Source organism: Oryzias latipes, chromosome 22 (genome assembly GCF_002234675.1).
Source record: "Oryzias latipes chromosome 22, ASM223467v1".
NCBI lineage: Eukaryota > Metazoa > Chordata > Actinopteri > Beloniformes > Adrianichthyidae > Oryzias > Oryzias latipes.
The window spans coordinates 22,707,779-22,734,806 of NC_019880.2; the positions used below are offsets into that span (position 1 = coordinate 22,707,779).

Below are 27,028 nucleotides of genomic sequence, written 5' to 3' on the forward strand. Positions count from 1 at the left end.
TAATAGGAATGGGACTGGAGGAAAGCCCACAGATGCCAAGGATCTCATTCATTTCAGTTGTCACGAGCAGCCTCGCCGCCGCTCCAATAAAACCTTCGTCGCTCCTCATCATCTATCACAGCTCTGGCCCTGGCAGATTCTTGGCTCCCTGGCCAGCCAGCCTCTTGGGCTGAAAATGCATGTCGGGCCAGTGTACTACAACACAGCTCCCAGAGCTCCTGAGAAGTGGTACACTATGTAAGCCCTTAAACAATATTGATGGGAGTTGAAACCTAATGAACCCTTTAAAGGCTGGGGCTCTGCTGAGGAGTGTTCTTCTGTGGCTCAAAGGCCTCCATCCAATTCAGTTGTCATCAGGATCAGATAGCATCTTGCTCTGCGCTGGAAGCACATAACCTTGGATTTGTTCGGGCTGCTGTCCAGACCAGAGGTCAGGGGTTTTGACGGATGAGACAGAGCTCCGACTTCATTTGCCGCCTTGCTGGGATGAAGTCATGACAACTGATCTGCTCAAGCACGTTTTGAGCTCAACCCCACCTTCTTTTGAGGCGGACTCTGATCCTCACCTCTCTCATATTACTGCACTGCTTCAGGAAAAGACCATGGACACTGACTGCAGATGCCATACATTCACATCTCAACAACAATGTCGCTATTAGTAGCAATGATACAAGTACCTGTGCTTTGATGGTGTTTGAAGAGCCAACATAGCTTGGAAATAAAATATTTTTGCTGCTCAAGCACTAGTGGGGAAACCAATACCTGCCTGTTTGAGACAAATTAGGTTGTAAATGAATACATCAGATAAATGAAGTCTGCAGCAGCATGGCGGTGAGATCCCCCTGATCAAAGGGAGGACAGGCGAGGCGCGCTTCGGCAGTGAGGCCTGAAGCCAGAGGAGGCTCAGATGGGAAAGGTGGGCAGGGCATAGGCCGAGTTAAAAGCAGCTAATTAAACCTAAAGATAAGATGGGGCTGCAGGGGCAAAGCCAACATGTCCAATATCTCCACACACTCCTCTCCTCTACTGTGTCCTGAAGTTTCTTTTCCCTCCTGTCTGTTGTTTGATCTCACATTGAGTCACTGGGCAGATGGGTTTTGTATCATATTCTCAATGTTCCAGATGAGTAAGCGCATCAAAAAAAAAAAAAAGACCTCTCAAAATAAAATTGATTCTCTGCAGATGATGGTTGAGGCAGAGCCAATGCATCACAAATCCTTTCTTCAATTTCATCTGAAAAGGAGTCTGAGTGAGGATGGTTATGTCTGTCCCTTAAGGAAGCACTGGTGTATATGGATGCTTTTCCTCTTAGTCCTGTTGCGATCGCATTAAAACAGGTGTAGGTGTCGACTGTCCGCCTCCACAGCAACATTTGCTCTCTTTCTGTTCCCATTTCTTATCTCCGAGCCAGTGTTTCTAAAAGGACTAGTTCCTTGTTTAGAGTCTGTCACACTTCAAGGATCAGTAATAGAAACTCCATGTTCACATTTTCAATAAACGTAAAAATTGAGTAGAAAGCCAGAATAAAGCTACAAAAGAATTATTGGTAATTGTTAAAAAAAAACCACATCATTAATAAAGTCAATTTCTAACTAGAAGGAGCTGCATTTCCAGAAAAAATGCAGGGTTGAAAGGCACATTGCTGAATAAAAATGAAACTTAAAGGGGTAATAATTAAAATAAATAAATACATAAATAAAGAATTGATCAAAGTTGACCATAAATAAAGTGAAGACAGCAAAATAACAGAAAAGATAAGTTTGTGAAAAATCCCAGAGCCGGGTATTTAACCAGCGAGCTTCTGCACCAAGGATTCCTCGTTTATTTCAATAGAGAGAGAAATCCTGGAATATCTGCAAAAGTTCAAGGATTTGAAGGACCAAAAGTCATCGCTGGAAAAAGCTGAAAGAGCTGAACATTGTAATAGTGAATTGGGTCAAATAGAACCAGTGAAGAAGGAGTTAAGTGGCAAAAAATGGAAGAAGGTAGAAGGAAGAAGGAGAAACAGGAGAACAATGGGTTGAAGGCTTTATGGAATTCAACCAAACACGCAAAAGGACCGATAATTAATGAAGTCAATTCCTAAATACTCAAAAAGACCAATCTATATTTCCATTACCAGTCCATTCTTCCAAATAGGAGTTGCAAATAAGCAGACTTTTGTCTTTAAAAGATGGGCTTTAACTGACATTGACTCGCTTGCCGGCGCACGCCCACTATCTAATTACAATTTGTGGAGAGGAAAAGAAAAAAGAGGCTTTCCTGTCATTGACAGGATGCCACGAGGCCTGGGGAAATTAAATTTGCATCGAGAGGGACTTAATTAGACCACTTTGTATCTTTCATTGCCACAGAATCCTATTTACATCCACTCCCATGTTACTAAGCTGCCCAAGTTCAGGTATAATGGCTCTGCTAATCTTCCAGGCGGTCTTAAGAGAAGGAATGCATATGACATGTTGAAGCAGTGAGATCAAACCTCCATCTTTCTTATCTCACTGTAGTTTTGCCCCAGACGTTTATTTAATCCTTCCTCCAACTGCTTGGAGCATAAAGCATCGCCACCCGATGCACCACATGAAGCAGGAAACACACCAAAAGGAATGAAAACAACGGATTCAGTGTCAACTACGACACTCTAAAAATCCCTTCTGACATCAATTTTAAAAACTGTATTCAGATGTGCCAGATCCAAAAGCACCTAGAAGGCAGGATTTATCAGCTTAGCTAACAGGAGATCATCCACTCAGCACAGATAGGAAGGGGTTGCCCTGTCTTTTTCTCAGCTTATATAGAGACTCGCAAAAAGCCAGCGATGGATCGTCTTGTGGAAGACAACGTGATGCCTGCAGGTTATATGTTTATTTACAGCTTTAAAAGACCAGTTTAACTGGATAATACCAACATTCAACTTGTTATCATTCGACTGTTAATCAATCTCAACTTTAGGAAAACAGAAATTTATGGCCAAGGGTGAAGCTTAAGCAACCACAGGGACTTTATTTATATGTATATATTTTAAAACTACTGCGATTACATCCCTTTTAGACATGTACTTGTTTTTAATGTTTAATGTCTGCCTCTCCACACTGACTTTTTAAGCCTTATAAACAGCTCCAACCTAAGAAATCCTGAAATTGACGTTTCCCAGGCTTGCTGCCAAATCTTCCCATGCTTTCCAGGCAGAGGGCGGTTCTCTGGGAATCATTAGGTGCTCTCAGACCAAACACAGCTAAACTTTCAGATTATGGAAGAATGAGATGCACTGACACAATATTTGATCATTTAACTGCATATGAGTTGTTTTAAAATCTTTTATTTCTGTGTTTGTCATAAATCTTTGGAAGTTGTGTTTTATGGTTGGAAAAGCCCATTGTGAATTAAATGTCCAGATGGGACTATGCTGAGGATGAAGGCTGAGCAGCGACAGTGAGGCAAACATAGCAGAAAGAGAAAGTCTTCTCTGTTTTTTCCATCAAAGTATGAAGTTTAAGCTGGTAGATTTAAAAAAAAGAAAAGCTAAATAAAATAGGACGCAGACGGCAATGTTTAACATGAATTAGGCTGTTATTCCCAGACTAAATTCAATCACCATGGCTGAATTAAAAAAAGAAAAGAAAAACTCTACCTAGCCTGCATTGAGGTTTCCATGGTGATAATGACATATTAAGCTACTTATGGGCAAGTTGAACTGAAAAGTATTTTAAAAAAAGCAGATTTATCACTAGCCCACAATAAATACAAGCACGTTTAACTGCCTGGTTAACCCTTGTGCTATCCTAGGCACTTTAACATTGGGAGTTGGGTCATCTAGACCCACTATACAGTGCGCTGAACCTTTTTTCTTCAATGATTTGTGATCTTCACTGGTGTCCATGGATTACATGAAATCTTTCCACCTTTATCCACCTTTGTCATGGTAGGGAGAACACGTCAATGTAAGGGTGGGGTCATCTAAGATAGCACAAGGGTTAACTATATGAATTAACTTAGTTAACTGTTTTAAACCTAAATTAGTGTGTAAAGTTTGCCTTTCTTTTGTGACTTTAGGGCTGTTTTACTGTCTATAAAAATGATTTGATGATTAAAAGGTGTTGTATTCAGCTTTTTACGTGTCTAAGAAGAAATTTGGTGATGGATCATCAAAAATATTTGGGTTAAATGTGTTAAAATTGAGTTTAACCTGAGATAGGGTGTAAATGTGAATTTCCAGAGCTTGGTTTTCTTAGATTTGTTTTCAAGTTTTTTTAGTTGTTTAGTTTTTTTCAGTCAGTTATTTACAAGTTTTTCTGCTGCTCCTCATCAGCACAATATTTTCCAAATCCCCACATCTGATTTTTTTGTCAATCAGCACTTTCCGGTCTTTAGTATTGCCAGTGTCATGCAGTTCCTCACTCTTATGACCTTTTAGGCTGACAAGACAGAAAATGGCAGACTAGCTGTGTTTACATCTACGCAAATTAGATTTACGATAATCAATTTGCCTAATAGAAGCATGATAATTTCGGAAAAAAAATCATATTTATTAAAAACGTTGTTGCGCTTGGAGAAGATGATATGAAGCCTTTTGAAAATGATATAGTTCAAAACTGCGTTAGAAACATCATCACGTCTCTGAAATATAGCTTCTTACTGAAAAATACAAATCCTAAAAAAAACTACAGTAACTTAAAAGCTGTTTTTCCTAACTGACAGTGGTCCACATGCAAACTAACTCTTAAAGGGTGAAACACAATGTACAGGTGATTATTGCTCTATTAATGACTGTTGCGATATCAGACAGACATTTTCCTGCCGTTGGCATACAAACAGCTGACGTAGAACTACTAAGTGGGAACCGTGTCAGAGTTTTTAGCTGCAAACTCTTTCATTAGCTCCGGTAAAGTTATCTGGCACATTTCTGAGACAGACTGGGTGGATCGCCTGTAGCGATTTGGCCCGTTCCGACATAGCCCCAGGCTCCGCAGCCTTTTCCTCCTCATCAGCTACAGCCTGGCCCTAAACTGGAGTCCTGCATCTTGATTTCACACCATTCCCATGTTTCTGTCTCAACAGACTGTGAAGAACACCAACACAGAAACCAATGCCACTGTGATTAGAAAGCAATTAGCTGCCCTGATCACGCAGCCACAGCAGAAGAAGAAGCTGGAGTGTGCCATCCAGTTTGTGCTGCTCCAGACGGCGCAGTCTGCTCCCATTTGCAGAGGTTAAAGCGGAGGAACCAAAAAGTGTTTAGCAGAGATCTACAAGCTTTGGATAACGGCTTCTTCAATTAAAAAATTGTTATATTTACTCACATCAATTAGTCATCGTTTGACATGTTTAAATATATTACTACTCCATTTAATATGTGGGAACAAACTACTTTTGCATTGGTCAGCTCCAAGAGTTTACCACAAAGAGCTCAAATATTTCCAATGACCTATCACCAAAACTCTTCTTGGACATCATGTAACAAGCAAAGTGTGGCACTTTCCATCACAATATCATTTTTATAGAACCCACAACAACACTTGTCTCTCAAAAGAAGACCAAACCTGAACATTTTCACCCTAATTTAGCCTTAAAACAATGTTTGACTATATAACTATTGAACTTTTAAGTAAATTTGTCTATTATGCCTCTTAATTAAAATTTGACAAACTTCTGTAGCGCTGATATCCAGCAAAGATTTTTTTGGCAGATATCATCAAAATAAGAGCATTGCAATATCAGATTTTTTTTATGTCACCTGTTTCCCTTACCAACCTCAGGAACTGAAAACAAAAATCCGAAGTAGTAAAGAAGTCTGCATTCCAGACTAATGATTATGAAACTCAAAACATTTCTAAAGGGATCTTTGTGACTTGTCAGTTTTGTTGACTTATTGATTCATGTGTCTTCCCTTCATATTTTTCATTTCTCTGGACCTTGTTCTGAGTTTTTATTGTTGCTTTGATTGTAAAAGGTATACAATGCAAGCAAAGCCCAAAGACTCTTCAACAGATTGTACATGTTTTGTGTTTTCTGACAAACAATAAAAATGTGCTCACAATAATATTAATAGTAATAATAATACATACAAAGACAAAACAACTAAAAAACTGCATCAGTTAGGAACACCATTCACTGCAGTCTGTCAGAAAGGAAATCTCACAAATTACCTTTAACTTTGACGGCTGGAAATTATTTGACAGGCCTTGAATTTCATGGCAAACACTTCACAGAAATTTAGATGTAAACGGTGAAAAATGGAGTACAGTTTTCTTTCTTACTCAGACGCCTGCTGAGACATGAGATTGATGAAAACAATGGATGCCAAGGTCTCTAGATGGAATTTTTGTTGAGAAATTCCATGTTTTTCTTTTTTATAGTGGAGCATCGAGAGGCTTTAGTGAAATAAATCTCATTTGCAGCTGTCACAGTCAGACTGAAAAGTTTCCATGTTCTCAAACCTCTGACAGATTCACTGGTGGCTTTTAGAGTTCAGAACACTTGACAAAAGACCTTGAAGTTTAAGCGGCTTGTTTGAATGCCACTTCTTGTTCGTCCAATAATTCAGCTGCCTTTCCCGCCACCCACAAAACGTTTTTTCTCTTTTGTTTAATTGCAGCCTTTTAGACAGTTTTAGCAGTCAGCCTGGACCATCTTACTGCCTTTTTCATTACAAAGGTAAACTCCTGGCGGTGGAATACACAGGCAGTAAATGCCATATCCTTTCAGCATGGCAAGGGCAGGGTAATTGTCTCTGTGGCATAATCGTCCCTCAACAAAAGCCAGTGAAAATGACAGGGCTTTAACATAATAAGGAGTGCTGTCATTTTAGCTTCACCCTGTAAAATCCTCGCTCCCAGCACTGGTGACGCAGGTTGCTTCTCTGTGTTGTAGGAATTTTTATCTCCATCTTTGGACTCCAATTTGACTTTTTTTTCCTCGTGGCCAAAGGCCTGTGATTACATCCACCTGTTCTTCAAACACAGAGTTACTTCTACTGACAGATTTTGCAAAGTTCCATGAGAGAAGCAGAACAACAAAGAGAAAACAGCTATAATTGTCTCTCCATCGCCATATAACACACGTCGCAAAAGATGGCGTGAACTGAGATAATAGTTACCTTAGTGCTCCCCTGAAGAAGGCAAAAAAGTCAATTGGTAGGTTTTTTTTTAAGCCCCACTCCCTACCTCTCTGTTATGTATCTGTCACAAAATGTAGAAGCTCAGCTTAATGTCTTCTTGCTGTCCACGCTCGTAGGCAGGTGGAGCTCTTGGCATGATAGAAACTCCACCAAGTTACATTCCCACATAAAAGCAAAACTGCAAGGAAGTTTTTCTGCATACCTGCTAGTAGTTCACCTTCAGACAAACTTTTCAATACAACAGGAAACATGGTATCACATCAGCGCAAATGTTTAAAACCTTGTAAAGTACACGTTAGTTTTCCTTACTACGAAGTTTACATAGTGAAATATTCACTCAAGAAGAATGCAAAGACAGAGAAACCATTAGGTTTTCCCAAAATACATGTTCATTCCTGTCTCCTATTGAGAAAACGTGCATCATGATTTCAGTTATAATGACTTGTCTATAAACACAACTGCTGCAGTGAAATGGAAATGATGTGATAGTTTTTCTGCTATTTGTAAAGCATCGCAAGTTATATTGTCATAGCAATATTGATCTCTAATTTCACAGCTAGTTTTCCACATATTGAACTCACTACTACTACGGTCACATATCCTAAAATGCCACCGGCGGCAACCTATAAGCCAGTTTTCCAGCAAAAGCGCATATGGCCGCGCAGCGGCATTTGAAAACGGGAGGCACCAGTTGCATTCTTACACGCCGCACTGCGGCCGCGGCGGTTTGAAGACCAATTTTACGATGACCGGACAATTTTCTTAAATCGGTTAGTGGCTGCTCGTGGACATTTGGAGATCGCGTAGTTGCAGTTAGTGACAGGCGTTTGGCAGGAAGGCAGCAGGGTGATAATTGACTGATAGGAGGGTCTCCATTGTTCCCAAAGTCGCCTGATGTTTGGCTAATTTCAGGCCGCCACCTCTAGCCACCCCCCTGTCCCCTGTTGTCTAAAAAATAGAATGTGTGCAGCTTTTGATATTCCCTGGCGATCAGTGCCACGTGATATGGACGGCTACCGTCTGGAGACATGTAACCCTTGTGCTATCCTAGGCACTTTAACGTTGGGAGTTGGGTCATCTAGACCCACTAGACAGTGCTCTGAATCTTTTTTTTTCAATGATTTGTGATCTTCTCTGGTGTCCATGGATTACATGAAATCTTTCCACCTTTATCATGGTAGGGAGAACACGACAATGTAAGGGTGGGGTCATCTAAGATAGCACAAAGGTTAAAGTAGGTGCTGGCCGGCGATCCGGCTGCCACCGCGACTGCGACCGCCTGATTTCGTAATGAAGTTATCCCCGCCTGACTGACTGACGGCTGCCATCTACACTGATCTCCACACCAAAATTTTTTTTTTAGTGGCAGCTAATCTTGAAGACTCTGCCGATGACTTCCCATCGCCCTGTTGTAGTTGTGACTGTGGCCTAAGAAATATGAAACCCCCTCAAGGGTAGCTTTGGAGCAAAAGTGTTCATTACAACCGCTTTTTTTCTCTTTCCTTAAACCTTGCTTCTTTTCTTAACAGTTTAGCAAACGTGGGAATCAGATCCAGATGGAGGACATCTTCACCTCAAGGACACAGGGCAACACGACTTCTGCATAAGCAACGATCTCAAAGGTTGGATTGGATTTCGAGGAGACGGCACATTAAATTGGAGGCTGAAATCCAGGATGGCAAAACACGGCTCCAAAGGAAAATGAAGCACTCTGCTGAGGATACGCATCGCTTGGACGTCTGAAGCACATGACACCTCCATCCTCACAGAAAAAACTAATCCCATTTCTACGTGTCACACAGCCTTTTCGCATTCTCATCCCCCTCTTCCCGCAATGTTCGCTCTTGTAATTCTCTGACAGTATTCCCCTGCCTCTCTTTGTCAGAGGAGCTTGAAGGCACACAGCAATGTCTGCTAAAGGGGATATCAGAAAACTGAGTGATGCAACAACAGTCATGAGGACAGTGTGGGAGAGAGGTGAGTATGAATTAAACATCGCCGACCATGTGAAGCACATGCTTGCAGGAGCCCACATCATCTCTCTCGACTCAAGGTTACCAAAAAGAGCAAATTATTCATTCTGATAAAAAGCATAATTAGACTGAATTGCTGCTGACAGCAACAGAAGGAGGTAGCTTTAGATACACTGGAGGCCATTCTGTGTCTGTCAGAGAAAGACAGACTGTGGGTTAATTTGGCCTAGATTGTGTGAGTTTTTAATTAGGATCCTATTTGTGTGGAGTGAAATGTTGGTTCATACTTCCCCTGGGGTTCAGTAGATGTCCTTTTAAAGTGTTCAACGCAGCACAATAATGATTTCTTAGTTTGAAAAAACAAACAAACAAACCCCTCCCCATATTTTTCTTACTGAGACAGCATCAACTGAACTCCCCTGACCATTTCTGAATGTTGACTGCAGTGATGCACCAACAGATAATAACCTCTTTTTATTTGCTGTCTGTGATTTGATGGACCTCATTATGGGGGGCGGTCTCAAAATACCCCCCCTCAGGGATCTCCTTCACCCCTGAGACCCCACTGGGGACGTTACAGCTTTGTTTTGTCGACCCACAAGCGTTACATGAAACCTTTAAGGCCAAAAACAGTAGGTCTCAAAAAATCTCTTGAGTCAAATTCACTTTGAAAATACCGGTACGTTAATTCATCCAATCAATGAAGACATATTTATTTAAGCCATTTTTTGGTTTATTTGGGTAAAAAAAAAAAAGGTTTTCACTTGAGCGTTCCAAAAGGTTTCAACCCATTTGGTTCAGATCATCAGTTACGTGAAAAGATTTTTTCATCATCAAATTATTTAGGTTCAAAAGAGTAAATATAAAAAAAAATAGAAAAACTTTTATTCAAATATGTAAAGAAGGAAAACAGGAGAAAAGTGATTGATGTTAAAGTGCAAATAGAATTGAATTGTGTATATAAAACCTTAGTCACATGCACCAGAGGGTTGACCCGTGAGGGGGTGTGGCTTTTTGGGTTGTAGAGGGAGAGCAGATGTTTCTTACAGTTCCCTCATGCTTCTTGCAGCCACCTTAAGGGATGTCATGGAATGGGACGTACCATTATCATGTGTAGTGAATGTATTGTCAAGTATTATAACACTGCAGCCATAAGTGAGTTGTGGGCACCGTCTACTAACTGACAGTACCAAAATGCTTTATGCATGGGATGTACACGCAGTGACGTGCAGTCAGGTGAGGCAAGTGAGGCACACTCTCACCTGTCTTTGTGATAAAATAGAAAAAAGTAAATTAAGTAAATATTATTTTCCACTGATCCGCGTTGAAGACACATTTTCAGTTGACTTGACACGTTTTCCACAGTTTCTGAGGTTAAAATCACAGAGTTTGAGAGTTGCGCAATCACAGTCGGAGCGGAAACTGCAGGTGAAGCTCCAGGGCGCTTCGCCTCATGTCTGACTGCAGGACTCAGTTTTAACACTGACGTCAGGCCAGAAAATTTAAAAAACTTAAATTGTTACTTATGTAACCCTTGTGCTATCCTAGGCACTTTAATATTGAGAGTTGGGTCATCTAGACCCACTAGACAGTGCTCTGAACCTTTTTTCTTCACTGGTGTCCATGGATTACATGAAATCTTTCCACCTTTATCCACCTTTGTCATGGTAGGGAGAACACGTCAATGTAAGGGTGGGGTCATCTAAGATAGCACAAGGGGTACGTTTGAATTGAAAAGGTTTAACATTCCTATTCAAAATGTTTTTAAAAAAGGAAACATTTTTGTCCTAAAATAACACATTTTAAATGTCATGAACAGATTTCTGCAATACATCTAGCAGAAAAAAAGATTCATTGTTTTCCAGTGAACAGGAAAGAAATATACCATTTTAACTCATCTGCATTTCAACCTCTCAAGGATGGTTTAGCCCCTTTTCTAGATAGAAAACAACATTTTTTGTGGTGTTCTTGAGTGCAACATCAAAGATTCAAAGACTTGCCTCCTGTTTGATGTTTAAGTCATCATATAGATTATCACCAAGTGAATCATCTGAAAAAGCAGTCCAACAGCAAACCAGCATCTGAACACAGCTGCCTCACACTTTACAGATGTTCTAACAGTATTGGTGGATCGTTTTTAGATCAATGTGTCCACATCTGCCAAGGCGCGTGTAAAAGTACACACCTACACCATTTCTAAAACAATCTGCTATGTAAATTTGGACAGAATAATCTAACTGGACCGTTTCACCTTGAGGGAGTGTCCATCAAAGGCAAAACAAGATGAATTCACTTTAACTCCTCCACCAGCGGCTGATTGAAATGATTACAGGAGATTCTTCATAAAATACTGTGGGAAGCAAATGCAATGAGAAAAAAAAAAAATCACAAAGACCTCCCCATGCTAGAATTACTTAATTGGATCATCAGGATAACACAGTTTTGATGAAATAATCATTTGTGGCTTCTACAGAGAGTCACATCAAACAGCATGTTTCATGCTGCATAAAAAAGACGACGGTGCTTCATCATGAAGTCAAAGGGGTTTGTGTCAGTCCGACTAAATTCAACATATAGCTGTTCTTCTACAAGCTTCAATGTGGCTGGTGCACCACACATCGGATGGGCTTTTGTCCTACAGACATTTACTTTGGAACATTAAAACACTGCATTTAAGTCAGAACCCAAAAGCCAAACTTCCGGAAGCAGACACATTCATCTTTGTGAATGTTTGCACACAAAAATACGTAATCTCATAAGTGCACATGCTTTTCTCCCATACGAGTCATTCACTGTGAAAATGTGTTCAGTCATCCCACCTGTCTATTTGCATAACAAAGCCCCATCTTCCCCCACATCTCCATAAAGATGAGAATGAGAGTAAAGAAAAAGCAGACGTATTAAATATTAAACCACAAAGCTGATGGCTGAGGTAGATAATCTGTTGTGTTTGGTGTCTCAGCTTTGGAGTCATGAAGGCAAGAATAAAGTGCTAAACACAGGAGAGCAGCAGAGTGAAGATCCTGCAGAGGTGACAAAAATAAAGGTTGGATTCAAATGAGAAGGCAAAGAAGCATCAGCTGAAAGCATCTGAGCTACAGGAGGCTTATCTGAAACTAATGAAGCGCTGCATGTATAATGGACCCTGCAGCCATTCATGGAGATGATCAGGAGGGAGACAGATGTGCCGCTGAAGGGTGTTGACTGTTTCTGATCTGTTTGAAGGTATCATCATCTGCCAAAAGCGCCCACGACATCTCCAAAGACACATGCTCTGTTTTGGGTCCCATTTGAAACCAGCCAGAAGCTTTCAGAACATCAACACAGCAGCAAATGTAACATCGATAAGGCTGAACTCTAAACACTAAAGTGAGAGAACCACAGCAGTGAACTATCCGTGGAAATACAGGAGAAAAGATCTGAAACAGTTTATTCAACACAACTCCTATGCTGAGCACTAAAAAAAATATCTGATAAAATACAAAATGAAAAAACAATTTAAAAAAAATCAGAATTATCAGCAACACTAGCCACTCAATCAAAACCAACCCATACTCAATAAAAAAAAAAAAAACTCAATTTAAAAGTGGACTTTTTTTTATTGCTTAGTGGTTTTGGTAGTTTATCTAGATCAGTGTTTTTCAACCTTTTTTGAGCCACGGCACACTTTAACCTTGACAAAAATCGTGCGGCACACCAGCATCCAAAAAAAAAAAAAAAAACAGAAATTCATGGTCTGTATTGATCGACAGCCCCCCCCCCCCCTGCCCGCAATCTCACGTGTATTTTTGTGATAATTGTGGCCGGAAAAGCATCTCTGAGATTTATTGTATTGTCCACTTGTTTCACGGTCTGACACCGGACTCTGTGGAAAGCTACACCGCTAAAGAAGAGCTTTAGCCGGTATTTTTGTTAGAACTGAGCGACTTTATCAGCAGAATTAAGAACAAGGAAGTGAAGACTTTAAGCACTTCTGATTGGTCAGACTGATGACATGTGATTAAGCCTTCAAGAATGATTGGTGGAGACAGTTAAAGGGACGGGACTTTTCCGCAAACTGTCATAGCTGCAGGTAAATCGCGGTAACGTAATCCTTATCAAAATGTCTTTAATAGAATTAAATAAACACAAAGAAAAAGTAATTTTAAGATCTTTCATATTCCTAACTACTCAGTGTTTTATCAGGGCCTGTTTGGATGAACAAAGAGCTGATTTCCTGGAGATGGAAAATGTTTTTAGATCAGTGAATGATTAATGAGGGCAATTTCTCCACGGCACACTTGACCATCTCCCACGGCACACTAGTGTGCCGCGGCACACTGGTTGAAAAACACTGATCTAGATAAACTATGTTTTTTTTTTATTACATGACATTATAGTTTTTAAGGTGACCCTGAACGTCACAGAGTGATTTCTGAGGAAAAAGGAGAAACTAATGGTGGATTAGAAATCAAGATCCAACAAATGTCTGAGAAATTGGGTCTAGATGGCTCAAACATTGAAATTGAAAAGGCAAATCGACTGGGAAAGTTTCAAGAAGGACGAAGGCCCAGAAAGATTATTGTCAAGCTTCTGAAGTTCAAAGACCGCCAGCCAGTGTATCCTTTCCTCAACCTAAAAGTTAAAGGGAACAAGTATATATATCGACGAAGACTTTTCAAATGTGCTGCAACAGAGGAGAAGGGAATTGCTGCCCGAGCTAAAAGCAGCCAGAGAAAAAGGAGAAAAAGCTGATATAAGGTATGACAAACTTGTTATCTGGCCTGCAAATGGACAGAGGCAATAATCGGATTAAATGATCATAAGAACTGTGTATTGTAATGTACTTTTAAAGTTGTTGTATTAATACAAATAGGTTGTGTTTAGTTGTAAATGGGCCACATAAAGGTATAGTTTTAGCACACTTAAATAAATTTAGCTTGAGAAACAAGATTAATGAAATCGCACAAATATGTTCAACTGGAAATATTCATGTCTTAGCCTTATCTGATAGTACTTTTGAAAACTCAATGTTAAATGTTGATGGGTACAGATAATCCCTTGTGCTATCTTAGATGACCCCACCCTTACATTGACGTGTTCTCCCTACCATGACAAAGGTGGATAAAGGTGGAAAGATTTCATGTAATCCATGGACACCAGTGAAGATCACAAATCATTGAAGAAAAAAGATTCAGCGCACTGTCTAGTGGGTCTAGATGACCCAACTCCCAATGTTAAAGTGCCTAGGATAGCACAAGGGTTAGACAGAAGAGATAAGAATCAAAATGGTGGAGGAGTAGCATTCTATGTAAAGGTGAATATTGTTGTTACCCTAAAATCAGAGTTTATGAGCAGAGACATTGAAGTAATATGTTTACAAATTAATCTTCCATATATAAACCAACACTGGTCGTTGTTGTTACAGACCACCTAGCTCCAATGCAGAATACTCACAAAAAAATAATTGTATCTAAATCTCAAATAAATGTGGGGAGATGTTTCTTCTTGGGGACTGTAATATAGACTGGTTTTCAAAAGAAGGTTTTTTGTTTAAAAAGATAATTACAATGGCTAATACATGTAAATTTTAAACAGGTCATGACACAACCATCTAGAATTGCTATGGATAATTCATCTAAATCAACCTGTATAGTCTTGAAAGTCCTCTTCAATGGTAGCTTGTCTGAAACAAAGTTTATGTCATGTGGTATTCCACAAGGTAGTTGTTTGGGTCCACTTTTATGTTCAGTGTTTGTAAATGATCTGTCCCAGGAGGTGAGAAATGCAGAAGTGGTGTTATATGCAGATGACACAACTGTATTCTGTGCATCTGCTACTGTCCCAGAGCTCAATACAGCCCTACAGAATCAACTTTATTCAGTTACCAGTTGGTTTAAGTTGAATAAATTGGTTCTTAATACATCTAAAACAAAATGCATTGTTTTCGGTACGATAATATTTATTGAATTCACCATGTTACCTGAATTTAAGTATTGACAATAGTTAGGTTGAACAACTGACTAAAACCAAGCTTCTGGGCATCAAATTAGATGATCAGCTCTCTTCGACAGATCAGATTAATCACATAGTATCCAAGATGGGCAGAAGAATTGCCTTGGCTCGGAGGTGTGCGCAATATTGTCCACCTTCAGTCGTGACGACAGTTGTACAGTCTCTGGTCTTGTCACATCTCGAGTATTGCCCAGTCATTTGGTCTAGTGCTACACAGGGGGATCTAAAAAAAATTACAACTTGCCCAAAATCGAGCTGCCAGGGTGGCTCTTGGTTGCTCTTATTGGACCAATGTGAATGAGATGCACACCATTTTAGGTTGGTTGGGGGTAAAAGAGAAAGTACAACTCAGTCTTCTATGCTTAATGCACTACGTCATTTTTAAAAAAATGTCCACAATATTTGGTAAATCAAGTTTTATACAGTGGGTATTGTCATCAATATCAAACTTGTCAGGTCAGCTCTGGTGATTTGATTGTTCCTTTTTCAAGATCTAACTGTATGAGACGAACAGTGCTGGTTAGATCTTCTGTTGCATGGAATCCAGTGTCTGGAAGGACAAGGCTTATAAGTAACAAATATCTTTTCAAAAAGATTTTAAAACTAAGATAATAATAATAATAATAAATTTTATTTCAAGCGCCTTTCAGGTCACCCAAGGTACATAGACTACTTACAATAACTAACAATTTGCATGATTTGCTGTTATGATATGTATTTGTTGTTGATATGTTGCTATGTGTTTTTGATATGCTGGTACAAAAATTGTTTTTAACTTATTTTAACGTGAAGCTTTTAAGGTAAATATGATGAATTAGTCAATGTATTTTTTAAATAATTTTCGTTTTTTTGAAATTGGTCAAATGAATGTATTTTTTGCGTATGGATCCCAGGAAGACTATCGAACACTTTGTGGAAGCTAATGGGGCTCCAAATAAATAAACAAATAAACAGTGTCCTCAGATCGGAAGCGAGGGCGTCCACATGTATGAAAGTTTAAGTCTGGCCAAAGTCACAGACGCCATGGAATTGATGTATACATTTGAGCAAAAGAGTCATAAAAATACACGTCTGAAGTTATAAAACAGAAGCCCAGAGAAAGCTGCAACAGCCAAAAGACATCAACCAAATGAAACAAGGCCGGCAAGCTGGCTGGCTGAAACTCTGCAACAAAACTGGAGGCTGACATGACATCAAAAGATTTGTCTCTGATTTGTTGAAGCTACAGGTGGATCTCAAATCATAACTTTCACTTTTCATATTCCTCACTGCAAAAACATGAAGGCCCCTTGGAAATAAATCAAAAATTCTGGCTCCATAGGGGAAAAAATATGCTGATGGGCTAAGAAAAATGGTCCAACCAGTAACTCTTATTTTGAGAAAAAGATTGTCACTACGACATGTTTTCTCAAAATATGATATTTTGTTTATTATTTTTCTCACAAGACCAAAAAGAAGAATTATTCGTGAAGCAAGAGTCTTTGTGTTTTCTTGAAGATCTTGTCACACAGCCGCTACATGTATTTTGTGCATTTTCCATGTAGGAAACTTCGTTTTTTCGATATACATGCGTGACAGACATAAATCATATGTGTTTATTACGTTCGCACAGATGTCCATCAAGGGTTTTGCCCGACAGGACAGTTTATGCATATTTCACGTAGTCTACACCCAATTGTTACGTAAAATGTATGCAGTTGTGCGTGATTTTAGTGAGACGCATGTGCAAATTTGTGTCTTTCCACGACCGTTCCACACATGTCTAACAGAGCTTTCAGGATGAACCACCCATGTATACCTTTTATATCGCGTATATGGCGCACATATCAGGTTCAAATTGCATAATCAACGTGGAAATGTCAGTCAATTTTGGGCTAGATTTGGCTCTTACATTGATAGACGTGTTCTTTACGTGGTTTATTCCTACTGCTTTCGTGGTTTTTACATGGTTTATTGGTGATCCATCTGTGAAAATTTCACCTAAAGATCAGAACGTTTCTCACTTTTTCCCCATTTACATTCAACCATGACCAATTTGCATCTGTGTAATATGGGCAAAATTTTAAATAGTGGCTGTGTGACATCGCCTTCTGTTTAAGTTTTTGAGGTTTTCTGAACATGAAAAAAATATTAAACAGAGTTTAATGTTTTTTTTTGTTTTTTTGTCTTGAAGTATTTCCAAGATCTGGTGAGGACTAAATATTTTTTAGTTTTAGTTGAGCATCATTAATCCTCAAGAAGGGAGTGCAGTTCTACTCACCTCGTCTAAAGCAGCTCAAACCCTTCCAGTTGGAAAAGACAAAATAGAAAATGGAAAACATGCAGATGAACCTGGTCAGTTAATGACAGTAACGACTGCAAAACATTCTGAGCCTCACAGAAAGAGAATCACTGATGCATCACAACACTGGGTAGAAATAAGTGAAGTCTGAATAGTGCATATTCATGTTCCTCCCCCTCTTTCTAAAGATTAGCCTCATGCATAATGACATGCAAAGACACAGCAAGATATTCTTCCACACATCAACTTAGCACATCATGCCTCATCAGAGAAAGATGTTCATCAAATTGAGCGGATATTTTTGCAGGCCTGACACCCCCAGCAGTGTGTAAAGCTTGGTTAATCCCAGCTGGATGTAGAGCAGCATGTCTGTATTTTCAGGGACTGAAAAGAGAGCTGCACGGAATATCCCAAGGCCTGAACGTCTTCTTTTCTCCAAACTCTGATCCCAACTTTGGTTTAAATTCAGCCTCTGACCTCTGCTCTTATTGAGTCATCATGCAGGTTAAAGTTTCAGAGGCTCTGGCACAGAAACTGCTGTTTTTACACATTTCTTTGACAAGGTGAGAGTATCTTGTGGGAGAAGACAAGGAGTGATTGACTCTCCTCCACACATCCTGCATGGACATATACCCACGGCACTGTGAGGTTGATACTTTCTTTTCTTTTTCTTTACATATGATGTGAAGAGTGAGGTAAGGCAGGAGGTCATATTAGCAATGGTTCCAGGACACTGAATGTGTGGGAAACAGAAACCTTGGGCTGCATGCGGCTACAGCCTGAGGCGGTGCCACGTCTTGTCCAAAGCCTGAGGGTTTTCTGCATTTCCAGCCTGCGTGGCTGCTGTCAGAGCACCTCAGAATGAAATCACAGCTGCAGCAAAGGGGGAAATGGAGTCTGAGATGAAGAGCTGTCATCATTGTGGTCATAAATCTTACAAATTCCTCCTGCCTGTCTCCAGCTTTGCAGAAGTGCCTGAGCTTTTTTTCTTCTTCTCCAGAGCACAGAAAACTGAGTTTGCACCGCAGAATGTGACAAAAGGGAAACATTGAAATGAAAAAATGACGTGCCACACCTGGCACACACAAGTGCGCACAGCATCTGTGTGGAGAGGACGCAGCTTGAGCTGACGCGCCCGCGGAGCTGCTGGTCATGAACTCACGTTGGAGCAACAATGCGCAAAGCATCGCGCCTCAGCGCACACTCCTACCTGCGCCACGCACTCAGGGCACCTGCAGACAGGCGCGTGGTCGCACACACGCCCCCTTAACTCTTTCAAAACGATGACACATGCGTGCACAACAGTTAGGCAGGCGCACTTTTCTGCCCTGGCACGCTGATGCTTGCAGGAGAAAATCACTGGAGACAACCGAGACATTTCACTCGGGTTTGCACATCTTTTGTGGGGTGAAATGACGGACTTAACGTGCAAACATTTTCTGATGAGAAAATCGGCTTCAGACACTAAACAAAAAAGTATCATCCAGTCCACTTTTTCTATGTTCACGCGGATCACAACAGAAAATTCAACTTTGCGCACACGGATTAAAAAAAAGACAGAAAAAATGAAGAAAAAGGCGCGCGCGTCCTTTCCAGGACGCCGCATTCATTCTGTACAAGTTTAACTGTTTTCCAGTGTGGTCAACTCACCCAGGAGAGCCAGCTGCAGAAAGTACAGTCCGAGGAAGTCCATGATGATGCTGCACGACGGTAATTCAAATGGATGCAATCCCGAGCGAGATGACGCGCAGAATAAAAGCCCCTCCGTCGCAACTGTCACCGAAATTAGGACCAAAAGGACGACAGTTATTCCTCCAGTGACGACTGGCCGCTCACGCCAGAATCCACAGCTCTGCGCACAGAAACATGAGCGCAGCAGAACAGCATTTTTTCTTACAGTCAAACTTTTGTCTTCCAGAGAAACCGACGTGCCGCTCCGCACAGACGACAGGAGGGAAGTGTTTGCTCTTCACATGGAAGCGATCATCATCCCAGACTCCGTCTCCGTCCGTCCTGCGCGCGTTTCCTCTCCTCCTCGCCTACACCTGCGCGCCGCGCGGAAGCTGCGGAGGAGGAATCGGGGCTGCGCCGTTGCGCACTCTGACCTGCGTCTCACTCCTCGTGATCAACCGCCCGGGCCGTCTGGTCAGAGGTGCACAACGCCGCTCGTTTAAAAATCCAATTTTGCCCGGAGCTGAAATGGGACAAGTTCAATCGATGGCCTATTTTCTTGCAGCCATAAAAAGGAGATAAAAGAGGACGCATGGTTTCAAAAAGAACTCTTGTCTGAAAATAGGTTATTCTCCTGACAGAAGGAGGGCCACACAGTCCACCTGAACCACAGCAACATTTGGAGACACTGGTTTAGGGGCCCGTGAGAGGCAGGCGCGGGAGGAGCAGTCAGCCCATCGGAGCTCCGCTCAAAATGAAATGGACCATCTTGCAGCCGGTGTGGGCTGATGCATGCACCTGCTGCCAGGGGGGCTCACGCAGTCCAAACACAACCAAAAGAAGAAATCTGGCTCCAGGAAAAAAAAGAAACTTGAACCGATATGATAGTAGAAATCTGACAGAAGCTGGTCTCCATAAATCATGAAGAACATTCCGGCTGTGACTGCTGTTTTTATTTAGCTATTCTGGTCAAAGTCTGAATTATTTCCGAGCTCCAGCTGAGACATTCATTTTGCACCAGTTCTTTTGGGAGCAGTTTGGGCTCCCCAAGCTAATACTCCATGTATTTACAGAATGACTGAGACACTAAATCCATGTTTGGGCAGCAAAAACCAAAGAGAAAAACACCTTAAGGTCCATCTATCCTAAAGATGAAAAGCCACAAAACTTTAGAGGGTAGATGCATCTTTTCCGTTGTTATTTGCTACTGCAGATCATACAGAAAAAGGATGGATTCAAGTCCAGCATCTCCTTTCATTTGTTAAACTCACCTTGCATTTAAAAGTATTATAACAAATTTAATTATGCCCCACTGAGTTTTTTCAGCTATTAAACTGATTAATTTACTCAAACGAATCCTTCATGCTGAATGAATGCTGAGCTGTAAAAATACCTGCACAAAAATTGAGTTATTACTTTCTGAAATCGCTGTAGCAAAAATGAAAGATGCGGATAGAAATGAAATAAACTCAATCCTGAAAGTCAAAAAGACAGTGATGTTTAATTTAATTCACTATACCCCCCGTGTTTGCAGCTCGTTGGTTTGAGTTTAGCAGAAAAAACTAAACAATATTTATCCTGTACAGCATCATCTTAGATCATGTAGTTTTAGTGCCAGACATTATTGCTTTAGACTAAAGATATGTTCTTTTGCTTGTATAATAATTCATGTCTATGGACTCTTCGTACATTTTCTTGTGTTATGGAATCCCCATGTGGTATAACAAAACGGTTAGCACTGACACAATTATGCAACTTTGATCTGATCCCTGAGTGGAAATGTTTTATTTTCCCTGAGCTGGGAAACTAAAAGATGTCAAATACAAAGGAAAACATTTAAAATAGCTCTTTAATTTGATTTTGATGATATTCCAAGCCTTTTAAAGGTTGTTTGTCTTTTAAAATAATCTTTTATTCTTCCCTGGCTTTAAGGTTTTTTACATTAGTGGTTGTAACTGAACAAACATTTGTGGCTCATGTTTTATATTCTGCATTCTCTCCTTTTAAAAAGTTTCATTGAGTTCTGGTTGAATCAAGAGGATTTTGTGATTTTTAAGTGATCACTTTGCACTCACTAAATTCCAATCACACGGCCGCAAAAATGTGTTTTATTTGATTTTTGACACAGTTAATCTCTCAGAAACAAGCAGATGAGTGATCTTGTTATACCTGCACTTGTAGTTGTAGCAACGACAATAAAGGGAATTCATTCACACAGGTTAACATGCCTTGCTCAGCGGCAATCTGATTGCAGCAGCCATTGGGTAACAAAAGAAGCTCAGCGGCGTTTTCACAGCAGTTCATCCAACTCTGACCCAACAATATCTGAATTATACTTTGTGCCTCCAAAAATGGGTTATTGATTTCAACCAGTGCCCTTTAAATCAAGCCCCCCCGACTCCTTCCTGTGGATCGAAACCCTCTAGACGAAACATCGTCCCTGTTCTTGCATCGTTTTGGAGTTTTACTCCATCTTTGTTTCCTCATCTGAAACCACGATGAGCTACAGAAGCAGCAGCCGCTAAACGGTCCATAAAGCTGCACATTCTCACAACAGTTCTAAAAAAAAGTGCTAATGTTCTTATATTTAAATCAAGGCCAGCTCCTGAGTTTTTTTCTTTGTGTTTTTGTGTTTCTGCCCACAGCTTCACAGTTTTGCTGAGATAATTTAGAGTGTAAGGCAGAGAAGAGACAATGGGAGAAAAGCTGAGAGCATTGATGCGGCACCACCTACACATCATCATATCAGTGTGACTCCGCCGTTGTGATGGAGCCACTTTGTAGTCCTGCTCTGGAGCAGCGATGGAGCTGAATCAGATGCTGGGAAGCTCAGCTGCATAAACAAAAAGCGGCACAGCTGTCAGCTGCAATTATGTGACAATCACACATCACTTTATTTTCAGATTTTCTTTTTGTCTTATTTTTATTTTTTCATCTTGTGGCCCTGTGCTACAGTCGTGTTTGCCTTTCTGTCAGGAATCCTGGCAGAACAGCAACATTTGTCAGTCAAATAATTGCAAAGACGACATGGATAAAAGGTTTCTCTGGTGTCAGTCTGAACTTGAGGTTTGGGTACAACTGAGTGTGTGAATATTTCAGTACCTTTCTTGCTTCTTCATCCATCATTGTTGCATATAGTTTGGTGCACAGCTTCATGAAGGACCGTGCCACATAGAGGGTCCACAACCAGATTTAGCCAATCAAGCTATGGGGTGGATCTAGAATATCAGCACCCCCAGACTTCCGTCCTCTGATAGTTTCGTCTTCTTTTACTTTTGATTTTTCCTTTCAGTAGTCGCCACAGCAAATCTTCTTCCTCCATCTAACCCTGTCTTCTGCATCCTCTCCTCTAACACCAGCTACCTTCATGTCTTCCTTCACTGCCTCCAGAAACCTCCTCTTTGGTCTTCTGAAAAATCAGTTAACCTCTCTGGTAGCTCTAGACTCAGCATAGATTCACCGGCTCTCCTCTGGACATGACGGAACCATCTCAGTCTGGACTCTCTGAGTTCATCTCCAAAACTTCTGACATGTGCTGTCCTGATGTACTCACTCAGATCCATCTTGATCACTCCCAAGAGAACCTCAGCATGTCCATCTCTGCTACCTCCAGCTCTGCTTCCTGTCTTTTTCTCAGCACCACTGTCTCTAGGCAAAGCAACATTTTCTCACCACACTTTTCTACACTTTTCCTTTCATTTCAGCTGACGTTCTTCTGTTACACCTGACACTTTTCTCCACCCGTTCCAACCTCACTGCAGGTTTTCCACTTTCTCCCTTTCTCTGGACTGTTGTCCCTAGATCCTTCAAACCCTCCACCTTAATTATGGCCCGCAGCAGCAGTCACTGACTGCAAGGACCATATTGTTTTCGCAGTTGGAACGATGACTTCGCCGCCTTACAGCGAGAATGTGACCCCCGCCGCATGCTCGAAAAGTCACCAAAACGTGCACACACCTGGGATAAATTGCGAATGAATTTTCCACAAAGTCAACGTCACCCCCCCCCCCCCCCCCGAAGACGATGACATCACGGCCAGCGATCCCGTCAAAAAAATGAATGGGGCGAAAATCCCGTATGGGGCCGAACAAAATGTACTTCAGAATACAGTTGCAAAACCCAAACACACGTGTTGGGGATATCCCAAAGAAGTTTTGAAATCATTACGGGACGGCCACACGACCTAAGGTTTGGCGGCCATTTTGTGAGAAATTTAGCCATTTTGAGATTTTCGCGTTTTTACACAATATTGAAAAATGAACTTTTTTTCAAGCGATTTTCACGAAATTTGACTTGAATGTCCCTAGCGTAAGTCTACAATCACCTCTGGAGTTTCATCGACCTTTGACCTCGGGAAAAGGTGGCCATCTTTTAATTTTTCTATAAAAAACACCCTTACCACCGGATTTAAACGTAAACTTGTCGTTGGAATTTTCAACGATCGTCTCGAAAATTTTTGGGCATCAATGGCAAGCTACTGTGGAATAAATGTTGGAATGAGAAGTTGTAGATTTTGAACGGCGTGCGAGTGGCAAGCTAGCAAAGTGGCGCACTGTTATAACTCCTATGCATTTCAATACAATACAGTGAAAATTGAATGCATGCATTAATGCCTGAAACTGAATACATTGAAAAACACTGGATATGGACATATAAGGAATGTGGGTGTGGTTAGCATAAAACCACTGTTGCTAAGGACAACAAAAAGTTTACTTTTACCGATTTGTCCGAAACTGACGTCAATCTGCTCGTCCTCCCGAGGGGACCAAAACATAAAATGGTTGCTATGGAGATAAAATCAACAGAAAAGCCGCCATTTTGGAAGAAGTGGTTTTTTTTATCAACTTATGACATAAAGCTCTCACCAATGGAGGAATGTGGTTTTCTGAGTCAGTTGATGATGCTGATCGCTATGCTAGCACTTTTAGCCACATTAGCATAGCTAGCATAGTTAGCATAATTAGCATTTTAAGTAATGTGTTTTTCTGAGTCAGTTGATGATGCTGATCACAATGCTAGCACTTTTAGCCACATTAGCATAGGTAGCATAGTTAGCATAATTAGCATTTTAGGTAATGTGTTTTTCTGAGTCAGTTGATGATGCTGATCGCAATGCTAGCACTTTTAGCCACATTAGCATAGCTAGCATAGTTAGCATAATTAGCATTTTAGGTAATGTGTTTTTCTGAGTCAGTTAATGATGCTGATCGCTATGATAGCACTTTTAGCCACAGTAGCATAGCTAGCATAGTTAGCATAATTAGCATTTTAAGTAATGTGTTTTTCTGAGTCAGTTGATGATGCTGATCACAATGCTAGCACTTTTAGCCACATTAGCATAGGTAGCATAGTTAGCATAATTAGCATTTTAGGTAATGTGTTTTTCTGAGTCAGTTGATGATGATGATCGCAATGCTAGCACTTTTAGCCACATTAGCATTGTTAGCATAGTTAGCATAATTATCAAATCCAGCCTTGACTAGCTTTTACTTTGTGGGCGGTGAGGTAGGTGAGGGTGGCGGTGGTGCGTAGAGTTGGGCGTGGCAGGCGGGTTGCGTCTGCGGGCCATACAACGCCGCTTGGGGCTTTAATTATCCCTTCTCCCTGTAACCTCACTCTTCCACTTGGGTCCCTCTCATTCACATGGGCGGCCGTGGTGCAGCGGTAGGGCGGTCGACCCATGATCAGGTTCGATTCCCGCCTTGCACGCCCATGTGTCGAAGTGTCCTTGGGCAAGACACTGAACCCCACCTTGCCTCTGGTTGGAGGTTGGCGCCAGTGTTTGGCAGCGGAGCCGCCGCCAGTGTGTGAATCTGTGTGTGCATGGGTGAATGGGACTGTGACTGTATAGCGGTTTGGGCCTCCGTAAGAAGGTAGAAAGCGCTGTATAAGTATACGCCATTTACCATTCACACAAATGTACTCTGCGGCTAATCTTCATTCCTCTCCTTTTCCAAGGCAAACCTTCCTTCACGTTTCTTGCTTCCTGCCCCTGTGTCGTGCTCTCACTACAAATCACAACATCGTCTGCAAACATGGTAATATCTCCAAGCCCCTAAAATGCTTCCAATACCATGTAATAATCTTGATCTTTTTAAATTGTGTTATAAGTTTTATGCTGAATACTATTCTCCTCTGCATTAATTGGGACTGGTACAAACAGGACACTAGTTTGTGCCCTGCTGAGGTTGCATTCATCTTTTTTTTGTGCTTTTTATGTCTGTCTGTTTATTTGTCCATCTATCTGTCTTGTGTTGTTTTGTCCTTTATTTTATTTTTTGTGTTTTTTAAAGCTTTTGATTTGATTTGATTTTCTGTTGGATTTTTATTTTATTTCTTTAGTCAATAGTTGATTTTTGCAGGTTATCACATTTGGGGGGACAGTCACTGCATTCAGTGCCCCCCTTTACTTGGCCTTTATCCGGCTTTGTGAGGGTCTGATCTGTCTGCAACAATTTTAGAACAGCTTAGAAACATCATGTTTAGAAACCAGGCAAAACTGCAGTCAAACCAGCCATTTGGTTCATATTTTGTACGACCTGTTCTGAGTTTTACCTCTAAGCAGATAAGTCATGTTTGAGCTTGACGTTATAAAAGGGGGAGGCAGTCACAGTTATTGCAAGTTCCACTTTGTAACACATGTGGATTCAGCTTATATTCATGCCTGTAGACTAAATAAAAAAGCTTCATGAACTAACATAAAAAGAGACAACAGCTGTATAGCTTCTACTTTAAAAACCTGCAGGTTCTGTCATGTTTCTATGATCATCTTTAGATTGATCTAAAGATTCACAGCTTTTTTGTTTTTTTTATCTTTCACAACAATAAATTTAAGCAAACAATCTTTGCAGCTGCTTTTAATATTTATAACAGTTTCAGTGTTGAGGATCAGGATTTCTGAATGTGCAGTTCTTTTTTCACAAGCTCTGGTTTTCTTTTCACATCCTGTACTGTTTTAAAATGTTGAAGTTTGGTAGTTTGGTCAACTTTAAGATGCCTTAAATGCTTATTTCAGACATGGGACCTTTTTTTTTTAAGAAGGAGGCTTAACTTGGCCTAAGCCTGCTGTCAATCTCTGATTATGCTGAGGCCGAATTGAGTTTTTGGATACAGAAGGGCTGATCAGGGTAAGAACGACATTCTCTGACGAGGATGAGACAGAGTTGATCACGCACAGGAAAAAGACTTCCACTCAAAGTTAAGGACCACTATGGTGTCAAACGTTAACGAAAACCATTTCTAATGCATGTTTACACTCAATATGAACACATGTATCCAAAATAGTAATAAAAAAACCTATTGCAGCAGCAAAGGGACACAGATATATGTTGCTCAGTTGAACTGATGAGATAAATCTAAACACCGAAAACATGTATACGGTCCAGATGAAAAAAGGTGCCGCTGCAGCAGCTTTAACTAGAAAATACTCTAAAATAACAACTAATGTAACCTTTAATAGTGAAGCTACGTAGATAAAAACAGATGATTGTGACTGAGGCAGTCGGATTTATCAGAAAACATTCGAAGTGACATTTTTCTTTTCGGAGACAACAAAACTTTTAAATAAGAGGAGGATTTACTATTGTAATTTATATAATTTTAAACATAACTGACACTTAATTTTTTATATTTGCTTATACTAGAGCTCTCTGTGCTGATTATTATTTATATTTTTGAATTTATTAAAATGAATAAATTGTTATAACATAATTTTCTTACTTGGCATTAATAACCTGTTCAGTTTTATTCTAAATAATGCATTTCTTATTTTTCCATTAGTAGCTTTTATTTGACAGAGGATAATTGAAGCCCTCCTCTTTTTCCCTGACAGTCATCTTAAACTTATTTATTTATTTGATTTGAAATGGTTTATTTCAAGCAATCAAATAAATTAAAGCTACAAGTAGCATTTAGCGGGCCCGAGCACGTGCCACCGCCTGGCACGAGCGACCGCCCCGTGAGCAACGCCCTGCTCGAGCTATTCTCGGTGTTTTT

The 27,028-nt window shown here is 40.5% G+C and overlaps 1 protein-coding gene across 1 annotated transcript in view; it reads right to left on the reverse strand.

Moving 5' to 3' along the window:
- The window catches only part of LOC101171874 (GDNF family receptor alpha-4), a 178,137-nt gene extending 157,624 nt beyond the window's left edge, over positions 1-20,513 (reverse strand). Inside the window, exon 1 of the mRNA XM_023951734.1 lies at positions 19,013-20,513. Coding sequence (XP_023807502.1) covers positions 19,013-19,055 — 43 coding nt within the window. The 5' untranslated portion in view covers positions 19,056-20,513. The remainder of the gene's footprint in view (positions 1-19,012) is intronic.
- Positions 20,514-27,028: the final 6,515 nt, after the last annotated feature.